General features: G+C 40.7%; 1 protein-coding gene across 2 annotated transcripts in view; it reads left to right on the top strand.

Annotated features, from left to right (window-relative positions):
* Window positions 1-12,194, top strand: part of Bltp3b (bridge-like lipid transfer protein family member 3B) — a 73,628-nt gene that overhangs the window by 28,793 nt on the left and 32,641 nt on the right. For both annotated transcript variants that reach the window (XM_052164767.1, XM_052164768.1), the window contains 5 exons: window positions 4,159-4,321; window positions 5,472-5,510; window positions 7,435-7,526; window positions 10,349-10,538; window positions 11,643-11,783. In XM_052164767.1, the coding sequence (XP_052020727.1) occupies window positions 4,159-4,321; window positions 5,472-5,510; window positions 7,435-7,526; window positions 10,349-10,538; window positions 11,643-11,783 (625 nt within the window). The remainder of the gene's footprint in view (window positions 1-4,158; window positions 4,322-5,471; window positions 5,511-7,434; window positions 7,527-10,348; window positions 10,539-11,642; window positions 11,784-12,194) is intronic.

The raw sequence follows: 12,194 nt of genomic DNA, 5'->3' as shown, positions 1-12,194 counted from the left end.
GTGGTGGCTCACAGCCATCTATAATGAGATCTGATGCCCTCTTCTGGCATGTCTGAAGACAGCTACAGTGTACTTACATATAATAAATAAATAAATCTTTAAGAATGGCTTTCTACCTGTAGACATCAGGGAGTATTTCTTTGTTCCATTTGACCTGCATGTATCAGTTGGCAGTCTGTATCAGAGTATCTGACACAGGCTGAGCAGCAAGTGTTTAGCTCACAGCTTTGAAGGCTCAAGGTCCTAGTGGCTCCTGGTTGAGCCCTGGCTGTATCACCAGGGGGCAAATGGCAGAGAGCAATGGCAGGAGAAAATACTGCGAGCAAGACAGAGAGGCTGGAGTCCTGACAACCCAAAGGACCTAAGAAGCCATAGGACAGAGACCTGATTCAGCCATCATGAAGGAAGGATCATAGTAGTGGGAAGGTGGGGCAGGTACAGGAGCTGTGTGACCATTGATAAAGACAGGAGACCAAGCATTCAGCAGCAAGAATTAAATTAGCCCAGGGGTGAGAGGGAAGCTTTAAGTAAGGTGTCTGTCATAGTGTGATCTGATTGGTCTTTGTCTTTGTCTCTGTTTCAGTTCTGGATTTTCCAGGCTCTAGAAAAGTCAGTAGAGAGTAGTCTTCCATTTGGTGAGGGTTGGGTGGTGGTGGGGGGGATGGGGGAGAGAGGCATTCTCACCACAGAGGATCTGTTCTTGAATTCTGTCTAGGTGACTGCAAGTTAGCAGAAAAGACCAGAACTTTCTAGATGCGGCAGGACGCGTAGAACCTGATGTAAAAGCTGACCTTTGAATATCCTTGAAATCTTTCAAATACTTTACTTTTATCTTGGTGCCTTTAGTCCGGAAGGGAGCTGAAATAGAATAGGTATATTTAGGGCTAACCAACCTTGAATTACCAGTTTCTATGTAGATACTTCTTAAATGATTAACTTACCTGTGTACAGATTTGAGCAGGAATCTCAGCTGAAATTTGAAAGAGACCAGATATAAAATGAAAACCCAGAGTTTTTCCTGTTTTTAGCTATCCATTGTGACATTTGCAGGAGTGTGCGTGTGTGTGTGTGTGTGTGTGTGTGTGTGTGTGAGAGAGAGAGAGAGAGAGAGAGAGAGAGAGAGAGAGAGAGAGAGAGAGAGAGGGAGAGAGGGAGAGAGAGAGAGAGAGAGAGAGAGAGAGAGAGAGAGAGAGAGAGAGAGAGAGAGAGAGATTCCTCTTAGGTCTTTCCTCCCGCCCCACCCCCACCCCCAAGACAGGCTTTCTCTGTGTCTCTCTGTAGCCCTGGCTGTCTTAACTCTCTCTAGACCAGGCTGCCTCTGCCTCCCGAGTACTGGGACTAAAGGCCTGTGCCACCACCACCTGGCTTAGGCCTCACCTCTGTAATATTGCAGTATTTCTTTGGGGGGAACACCCATCATCCAGACTACAGAGCTAGACCTTAAACAGGGAGTAGGAGTTTGCTTGGTGGAGGAAGAGCTAGGCATTCTGGGACTTTGGGCTGGTGAAAAGGGAAGAAGATTGTTCTCGGCAGCTGTGTTAGTCTGGCAAAGCCACTCCACAGGATGAGGAGTGCTTATGTGTATAGCAAGCAGGATTTCTTCCCATGTGATTATTCACCAGTTCGTGGTTGTTCCTGAGACTGTATTAAATTCTTAACATGAAGTATAACAGTTTTATGACAGTGATTGGTGATTTTGGTGTCCATGAACTTTGACATTCCTAGTGTTGACATAGAAAAAGCAGCTGTCAGGACCATGGCCTAGGAGTGTAGATTTAGTATACCTCAAATACCATGTTCCAATGTGGTAGCCGTTTCATGAAGTCTTTATAGTAAAATAGCAAAGAAAATCATAAATCAAGACACATCAGGTACATTGGTGGGAACACTAGGTAGGGGGATTACAGCAGAGTGGAGGACATCTCTTCTGTAGGCCCCAGATATTGTCTGATACGCTTAGTCTCTGGGTTGGTGAAATGCAATGGTCTTTGTACATTCCGGTGGATTTACTTAATAGTTAGAGGTGTTAAGTGAAACAGGTGGGCGGTGAGGGATATTTAGGGGCCTTAGAGAGCCCAAGATAGTTTGGCTTCCAACTGTTAACATTCCAGCTCTCCACAATCACAGGGCTTTAAAAGCATTTCTTTATTATAATTCTTGTGTACACTGTGTATGCATGGCTGGGAGGCACCCTCCTGCCTCTGTGCTTGTGGCATGTCAGAGGCCAGTGCTGTGAGAGAGTTCTCTCCACCACCTTTGGAGGAGGCTGTGGTAAGTGCCTTACCTGCTGAGCCATCTTGCAGACCGCCCCAGCGCCCCCACAGACTTTTTTTCTGTGGCAAGGTTTCTCTGTGTAGCTTTGGCTATCCTGGAACTCACTCTGTAGTCAGACTGGCCTCTAACATGGCGATCCTTCGGCCTCCTGAGAGCTGGGATTAAAGGCCTGTAGCACCACCACCCAGCTCAGTAACTTTTGAAGACTAGCTGGGTAAAATTTGAAATTTTAGTTTGGGAGAAGGGACTATTTTTAGGTTTCAGAAATATCTCTGAAAGTATTGAAAAATCTGTTTGCAGTTTACTATTATTGTTTGCAATACCAAGCATGGAAGTTCAAGTTTCTTGTTCTGTCTGGCACACAGGATAAAATAATTTTTAAGGGGATTTTATTTTAGGGTCTGGAGAAATGGCTTAGCTGTTAAGAGCACTGCTGCTCTTCTGGGGACACTAGTTCAGTTTCCAGCACCCACATCAGGCGGCACCCAACTAACTGTCTAACTCCAGCTAGAGGGCTCTGATGCCTCCTTCTTCTGGGCTCTGCAGGTACACACACACACACACACAGACACACACACACTATATCTATAATTTACTTATGCTTTTCTTATGTTTGTATAAGCATACATCTGAAGTGTGTTATGTGAATGTATGCTGGATTTCTTGGACACAGAGCTGCAGCTGCTGGTGAGCTGCATTGGAGGTGCTGGGATCTGAACTTCAGTCTTCCTGGCAGAGCAGCAAGTGCGCTCAGTCATTGAACCAACCGTCTCTCCCTCCACTCCCCTCTCGTGTACACTCTTATGAGGAATTCACTGTTATGTCAACTTGTTTTAAATTTAAAAATACCAATAAAATGTCTTGTTGAATCATCTGAAGTAATATGTTAAAAAGCAGAGATGAAATTAAAAATGAAAATAGGAAAGGTCTTCCACAGATACCCCTTAAGAGATGCTTCATTACAAAAGCTGTTGATTGCAAACTGTGGGAACAAATCCAACACATGGGAGGCAAGCTTGACCTCTGAGCTACGGCGTATCCTGTCCTTAATACTTCCAAAACTTAGAAAAAACGTTTTTCAGAAAAAGAGCTCGTAGTCTTCATTATAGTTCAGTGTTTATTCTTTTATGATTTCTTGTACTTTTAGTAAATACATTTATTTCTCTGACTTCCTATAGGTAAACCTGTGGGAAGGACAAGTGATGCTTCTAGAGTTAAGTCAGAGTTTTAAATAGCTGAGTTTTAAAGTTACCTGGAGAATATCAGAACCAACTTCTAAATGGGACCGTGTAATTTCCTTCCTCAGAAAATTTAAAAACACTATACATCAGGATTTATTTCTGAAATGGTTTGGGCTGGTTTCTAATGTTGGGAGTAGGAGGTGACCCTCCGAGGAGTGGGATCACTTTTGACTATTACTGGCATGATGGCTGACATCTACGATGTGTGAGCTGCTGTTAAGAGGGTCCTCTCAATTCCCCTACCTTCCTGTAGCTTGGTTAATAGCATAGCATTGTCTCCACTCTCTGATAGGGTCTATGGTGAGCAAAATGTGGTAGGGGATGGGTTTGCATAGTGCGTGGAAAACAATGGTAGATACAGAGTTTTCATCCGTCAGACAGGAAGTAAGGACCAGACTTCATCTGTTTACAGGAATATGACATTCAGAGCTGTGCCCCCAAATTGCAGACTTACTATTAGAGAGCTGCGGCCAGGAGAGATGAGAGCGACAGTGACAGACCCTGGGCACGGGTTAAAGTCAAGTCCATCTCTGTGTCCTTTGGATTTTAGTCTGCTGTTGTGCTTGTAATAGTCTGTACTTGCTAGGCTGTCTGTAGGGTACATTAGCTGACACTAAAGTAATGTAACTATGGTCTCTTTCAGATTCACCAAAAACTTATCTCCTGACAAAATAAACCTAAGCACCCTTAAAGGAGAGGGCGAGCTGAAGAACCTGGAGCTGGACGAGGAGGTGCTGCAGAACATGCTGGATCTGCCCACCTGGCTGGCCATCAGCAAGGTGTTCTGTAATAAAGCGTCCATCAGGGTAAGACGCGGGCTCAGGAGGCTTCCCGCTCTCAGCGTTTGTTTCGTTGTTGTCTGTTAGAATAAATACTCAGCTTCAGATTGGTGGTTATACAGAATCATTGTATTCCTATTATTTACACAGAAAATAGCTGCATGAGTGGCTTTCATCCCTTATGAGTATAATTGAAGCAACACATTAATAACCTACATTTACATTTTGTTTAGAACATTTTTATTGATAGTTTAATAAAATTAATTTGTTATGAATTAATTGCTTTACTTTGGCATATATTCAATGATAGTTTTCCCCCCTTAGGTTTTATTGTCAAATGAAATGTTTTAAATTTTTAATACTTTATTTTAAAGACATATATAAGAATTGTCATTTATTATTATAGACATTATTCTGTTTTAGAGTTTTATATCTTTCATTTATTCCTTTGTTATTTTGAGAAGGTTAGGGATTTCTATTTGCTTTATTACTACTAATATCTTTATTCTTATTATTTTACTGATTTTTGTTTCTAATCTTATGTCAGTTTTTACATCTCATAACTTCTTGCTGCTAAAGACCAGGTTTAGGTGAGAGGTTGCTTGGGAGAGACAGTGCATGTTAATGTTTTTTTTAAAAAATAAAATTTGGGCTTCCTTTGGAAAAGGGTACTGTATCCTTTGTTGTTCTTGATTTGTTAATTTGTGTCCATGATCCTTGACTGGGTATATGAACATTGTCTCTGTGATGTAGCTGGTGTTTTCTATCAATGGTTTTAATTTGAATTTATTTTAAAGGAGCTGAAAATGGTTGGAATTCTAAAGTTAAATAAACTAATAAACAGAAGAGTGATTATGCATTGCCAATAATTCTTTTTTTATTTATTCGATGTATTTTTTATTTACATTTCAAATGATTCTTAAATTATGAAAATAGAACGTATTTTAAGGATTGGTAAAAACATGTAACTAACAGAACTTAAAATTCTCTAAATAGTCAACTCTTCCTATATAACATAGATACTTTGATTTCAATAGTATTAATAATTTCCTCAATTTATTATTTCACAATCTGAGAGAAGTATTAGTTGCTATCTTTTAAATGGAGAGATATCTGTTGATTATCATCTCATATAAAGTTTTAATAATTAATTTTAAAGAAAAAAATTTATTTGTAGATTCCATGGACAAAACTGAAAACACACCCCATCTGTTTGGTGAGTATTGAAACTGTTTAAAAAATAAGCAATTTATATATGTAAATTAACTGTTCTGTAAACATTAGTATTTTATTTCTTGGATTTTCCATCTCTTAGCTTCCACTTTATTTTTATTTGACTTAGTTTTTTTTTTTTTTTTAGCCATTGTGTGAGAAACTTGAACTTTAAGAGAAATTTATCTTTTAATTTAAATTTAATAAACACTTTCTGTGTTTTTGCTTTTATTGATCTAATAAGTTTAGTACTTATTTCTGTAATGAACTTCACTTTTTAAAGAACATGGAATGAAATGGATCGCTGACCCTTTGTTTTTAACCTAAGTTTTGTTTTGTGTGCGTGTGTGTGTGTGTGTGCGTGTGTGTGTGTGTCATGGCAGGCATATGAAAGTTAAAGGCACCTTGCAGGAGCTGGCTTTCTCCTCCTACCGTGTTACCGTGTGTTCCAGCCAGGAAACTTAGGTTTCGGTTTCGGTTTGCAGCATGCGCCTTTACCTGGGCTATTTTCCCAGCCCTGGACTATTTAATGATTCATTGTTCATCCATTCCATAATTCTGAATGTGGTGTTCTAAACTGAATCTATGTCCTTGAGCATGTTGAAATAATTTCTACCCTTAGCCTCATTCCATAAATATTCTTTATAAAATCACCTGTTGTCTTTTTGGTTTTTCAAGACAAGTTTTCTCTGTGTGTAGCCTCTGTTCTGGAATTCCTTAGACTAGGTTGGCCTCAAACCCAAAGAGATCTGCTTGCATCTGTTGGCATCACCACTGCCCAGCGAAGATTATTCTTGTTCTTGACTTTAGTTATTGATGAATAAGATAATTCCTAAACCAGAAATTCGTATCTTAATTGTTTCTATCCCTAAATCTTGAGAAAGCCTTAAACACAGGAAACGTAACACTGCATACACATTACCTTCCCATAATCACTGTTGCACTCGCTGTACTCATCTCAGTGATTGCTGTTCCTCCAAGCTCCACCTGGTGTTCTAAGCTCCACCTCGTGCTCCAAACTCCACCCCGTGCTCCAAGCTCCACCCAGTGTTCCAAGCTCCACCCAGTGCTCCAAGCCCCACCCTGTACTCCAAGCTCCACCCCGTGCTCTAAGCTCCACCCACTGCTCCAAGCTGGACTCTGCAGTCATTGTCTGTCACTGGAATCTCTGGAATCTGTGATTGATCTTGCTTCCTCATCTCTTGCCTGAAACAGTGTCACCACCTTCTCGGTGCCCTTCCTGCCTCTGTTCTCTTTTCTCCTCTAAAATGAAAGCATAATTATTAGTAAATATTTTTTATAAATCAAAAATCTGGTTAGCCTCCTGTCATGGGTTATATTAACTGTCAGCTTGACTAAAATTACCTGGATTTTGATCTTAAGCAATTTATATTTTAACAGAGGTTGATTGAACACACAGTAAACTAAGTTGACTTTAGATAATGATAAATGCTGCACTTAAGTGAAGACCTTCTGAATTTGTAGATACACTCACTGTTAAAGACTTAGATAAAGCTTCAAGAAAAAAACTATGTGGCAAAGAACTTTTCCTACTATGCAGTGTGTTCCTTTCTCACTACATAATGTGCTTGCTTTTGTGTCTCATATCCTAGGTCTCAAGACTTTCAGATGTAGTTCAGTTCCATTAGTTAATATATAATTTATCAATAGTGCAGTAATATGGGATTAGAGATAAAGCTTCATTAAATCCAGTGACCTGGTCAGTTGACGGCTGCTTCTGCACTCTCTCCCCACTCATACAATGTAATTTTCCCACCAGTACATCAGTGCCCAGTGTAGGACTGGATGCTGTTTTCTCCCTCAGGGTTTCTGCAGTTGTTAGCTTTCATCCTAAATAAATGGGAGACAAAGTACACTTCCTACTTTGACAGATCACACACATCTCTACTTATTTAATTTCTTATTAGTCTCTAGATAAGGTAATAATGGAGATGAGTACGTGTGAGGAGCCACGAGCCCCCAACGGTCCATCCCCCATCGCCACTGCGTCAGGACAGAGGTAAGCCGTGGCCACTGCTTTGTGCAGCTGTTGTAGACTCTTGTGTTCTGTAGTAGGCGCTCCAGATACCCTCTACTTAGGCCTCCTCTTCCTTAGACAGCCTCCACATGCAGTCAGTAGCAGGTTAATTTTAAAGTCCATTCCTCTTGATTATTGAATTGTTAAATAGTAACGAGGAGCCTAGAGCAGTGCAGAGAGCTTAGGGTTCTATAAATCAGATCCTCTCTTAATTTTTCATTACAGTAGCTGTCTGTGCTTTCATTTTCCATGTATTCAGACTAGAGACAGTCTAAAAATACTAGATGGAAAGTCCTGGAAATAATAAATTTCAAAATCTATGACATTATGAGTGTCATTAAAGACTGAAATTAAACTGGACATGCAGATCATTCTTTTGTCCAGTGTATTCACACGGTATATAGCTGGACAGTCAGTCAGCCGCTGCCAGGGTTCTCTGGTCATTTGTCTGGGTGACAGCGTTTTGTGGTCAAGTAACTTTAACATAGCAATACTCATGAAAATCACAATAAATATTCTATTTGCTTTATTTAATCTATCATGTAGCCTGCATTTTCTTATATTATCATAAGAAGGGTATGTTTAGCCTAAGATATTTTGATCTGGGGATGTAACTCAGTTGATAGATTATTTAACTTTGCATGTTGGAAGCCCTGGACTTATACAGCACTACTTACAAACAAAGGTGATGAGATGTGACTGGAATTCCAGCCCTCAGGAAGTAGAGGCAGACAAATTAAGAATTCAAGATCACTCTTGATCCTGTTTCAAACCAAAAATGTCTTAAGAACGTCCATATCTCAAACTTTTTTTTTTTTTTTACAGTGTATAGTTATACTTGGTCTTTTATCATTACTCACTGCTAGCCTCTTGTGTCTGACTTATCAATTAAACTTCATTATAGATATATGTGTACAGAAAAAATTAGTATTATACAGTCTGGTAGAATCTGTGATTTTAGGCAACCAGTAGTGTCTTGGAGCATTAATATTTCTGTGCACTTCGTTTCCTAGGCATGAATGAACTTCTGTCATTTCTAAAAGTTAACGGATATCTTGGTAAATTATAGAAATTAATATTTCTCTATACCTCATTTCCTGTGCATTAATGAACTTCTGTCATTAGTTAACTGATGTCTTGGTAATTTATAGAAGTATAAAATGTCAGTTTCAAAAACCGTCACATTTCACAAGTTAAATTTGGATAGATAAAATTAGATGCTAGTAAGATAGTATCATGTGGACTATTTTATAAAGCTTTCTGGTGGTGACAGAAGCCATCTAGGACAGGCTTATAGCAAGCGAGTGAGTTTCCTGGAGATGGCAGCTATTTTCCATGGCTGTGGTGGGTGCCCCCTGGAGAGGCACAGCCCGAGGCTTCATCCCAGGATTCCTTCTTGCTCCTGAGGTGCCTTTCCTGCCACCATTACATAGCCTAATGCTTCCTGGGCATCGGCCCGCCTTATTGGGCAGATTTCCTGCAGATCAACATGAAGATGAACTTTCATGAATTAATGCTAGATGAATTAATTACTTTATTGCATTCCTGATTTGATTCCAATAATTTTAAGAAGAGAGTTAAGGAGATGGTTTTAGTTGTTTTGCTGGAAAGATGTAATAGTAATATAGTTATAATAAAGACTAGAATGTGCCCCTCCTCGTGGGATAGTAAGTAAAGGCTGTATGATAAGGAATGCAGTGAGTTTTCATAAATTATACTAAGAAGAGAAACAGGCTTGGGACAGAGAAAAGAGCTAAGCCTTTTTTTTTTTTCTCAATGCCCTGCTGCTCTCAGCAGGAGTTAGATTGCCAGAAGCCAGTGGCACACCCCTCAGCTGCTTTCCTGGGGACTTTGATCCTGGGAAGCCCCCAACATTATTGCAAAGTTGAAACAGATTTTAAGAATTACTTGTTTAAGAGGCTGGAGATCTGGCGCTGGAGTGAGGAGCACTGGTGCTCTTGCAGAGGACCCAGGTCTGGTTACCAGCACCACAGGGCTGTTCACAACCTTCTCAGACTTCTGTTGTAGCAGTATCCAGCATCTTCCTCTGGCCTCTGTGTACTTACATACATGAAGGCAAAATACTCATATGTATAAGATGAAAATAAATCTTTTTTTGTTTTGGATTTGTTTTTTTTTTTCGAGACAGGGTTTCTCTGTGTAGCCTTGGCTGTCCTGAAACTCACTCTGTAGACCAGGCTGGCCTCGAATTCAGAAATCCGCCTGCCTCTGCCTCCCAAGTGCTGGGATTACAGGCATGTGTCACCACCACCCGGCGAAAATAAATCTTAAAAAAGACTGGTAAGGTGGCTGAGTGGGTGAGGGCTACAGGGGTGCACACTATGGGCGGGGAGGAGCAGCTCAGACTAATCACAACTTCCCATGTGTTTGTCTAATGTTTCCCATTCTGTGCTGAGAGGCCGGAAAGAGCTGTGTTTATTGGTTGTAGAGCTTGGCTTCGGACCACATGTAACAGTGACAGGGAAATGGCTTTCATGTTAATTCTATAATTTCTCCTCTATCTAGAAACTTCTTTTATAGTATGAACTAAAATATCGTCTTTGATAGAGTGGTTCATCTTTAGCCGGGCTTGTCTGAAAGAATGGGAGAAAAAGCAGAAACACTTGTAAGATTATCAAAGAGGAAATGTATAGTAAGACTGATTGTTTGCATTTTTCACTTTGGGAAATGTGAGTTGGATATTCAGCATTTCGAATGTGGACTTGCATGCGATCATTAGCCAACACTTTATACTGACTACTCTTCCTTTAGTGCATTGTATTTTGTTTTGCTTTGTTTTCCAGTGAGTACGGCTTTGCTGAAAAGGTTGTTGAGGGAATTACTGTGTCTGTCAATTCCATTGTCATCAGAATTGGAGCGAAAGCTTTCAATGCCTCCTTTGAACTCTCTCAGCTCCGCATCTACAGTGTCAACGCACAGTGGGAGCACGGAGACTTGAGATTTACTCGGATTCAAGATCCACAGAGAGGAGAGGTAAAAGGCTTTTTCTTACTACAACCCCATTTTAGTCCGTGCTAAATAAACAGAGACAATTTAAAATCACCTCTGGGACCTGTAAAGATGGCTCAGTAGGTGAGGGCACTTGCTGCCGATGACCTGATACATCCCTGGAACCCACATGGTGGCAGGAGAGAGCTGACTCCCGCTGAGGCCCGTGGATGCCCACACGTGTCCACACATCCACGCAGGCACACGGTAGAACACCTGAAGGGCGGCTCTGCAGTTGGAATACATGGTGTTATTGTAGAAGCCCTGCGTTGGTTCCTGGGACCCACACTGCGAGGGGCCAGGGCGATCTGGCTCCCTTTTCTGGCTTCCGCAGGCTCATGCACACACGGCACGCTCACACACACTCATGTGTGCATTTGTGGTTGCCAGGGGTCATATTCTAGTTGATTTTCTTCTGGACTTACAAGTATCCTTTATATTAACCTAAATTATTTAATTATAAAAGCTGGTACTTTATTGTTTTACTATATAAATCTTTGACCTTATGAAAGTAATGAGTCCTGTTTTGTGTGTGTGTGTGTGTGTGTGTATGTATGTGCATGTGCTTTTGTGTGACTGTGTACTTATTTGTATCTGCATGTGTTTGCACATGTGTGTGTGTGTATCTGTGTATGTGTCTGTCTGTTTCTGTAAACATGTGTGCTGTGTGTTGGTGCACATGCAGGTGTGCGTGCTCATTGTGGCATGCATGTGGAAGTCAGAGAACAACTTTGGAGTTAGTTCTCCTTCCATATTTATGTGGGTTCCAGGGGTCAAGCTGAGGTCAGCCAATCACAGTGAGCAAGCGCTGTTAGCATCTTTGCGTTTTATTCCAACATTGTTTTAGTGATGATTCTAGTGCTACTTGTTATTGTTGTTGTTTTCTAAATGAAATTACCAAGAATCTTACATCAGATGAGTACGATTCTGAACGTATGTTATTGAGTTTGATGCTGCATATAAAAGTAGCATGAATAGTTTTAGAATGTCACAACAATTAGTTGGGAATGTGCATGTTTTATTTGCTTTCATAAATGTACACTTTTCCTATTTTGCACGAGAAGCAGCTAATCTCTGTTTTCTCTTTAGGTTTTGACATTTAAAGAAATAAATTGGCAGATGATTCGAATTGAGGCAGATGCTACCCAAAGTTCACATCTTGAAATTATGTGTGCTCCTGTTCGATTAATAACTAATCAGTCAAAAATCCGAGTCACCCTTAAAAGAAGAGTGAGTACGATGGTCTTTTCCCTCCTGTGATAGCTGATGGAGTACGCAGGGGAGTCAGGGGCACTCTGGCACTGCATGCCATTCTCAGACAGTGCTGGCAGGTGAGGGGACGCGGTGCCACCTGTCGCCTGTGCTTCTAGAAAGCTAGCATAGTTACAGCACTCTTGGGCTGGTAATAGATGAGGGAATGGATTCTTTCAGATTCACATGTTTGCTGGGTACTTCCTGTGATGGAATTTCATTTCACAGGCTGGGAGTATAACTTGTGGTAGAATGCTAACAGCATCAGTCAGGCCCTGAGTTCAGTCCTCAGATGCAGCTAGGAAAAAAAAGAAGAAAGAAGTTGAGGAAGAGAAAGAAGATACTTCTCTTCCTGAATTTTGCTCAACATTGATCTTTATTTAATCAGTA

Source organism: Apodemus sylvaticus, chromosome 20 (assembly GCF_947179515.1).
Source record: "Apodemus sylvaticus chromosome 20, mApoSyl1.1, whole genome shotgun sequence".
In the NCBI taxonomy this organism is placed as follows: domain Eukaryota; kingdom Metazoa; phylum Chordata; class Mammalia; order Rodentia; family Muridae; genus Apodemus; species Apodemus sylvaticus.
Note: the sequence above shows the minus strand (reverse complement) of the source record. Positions and strands in the feature narration are given on the sequence as shown.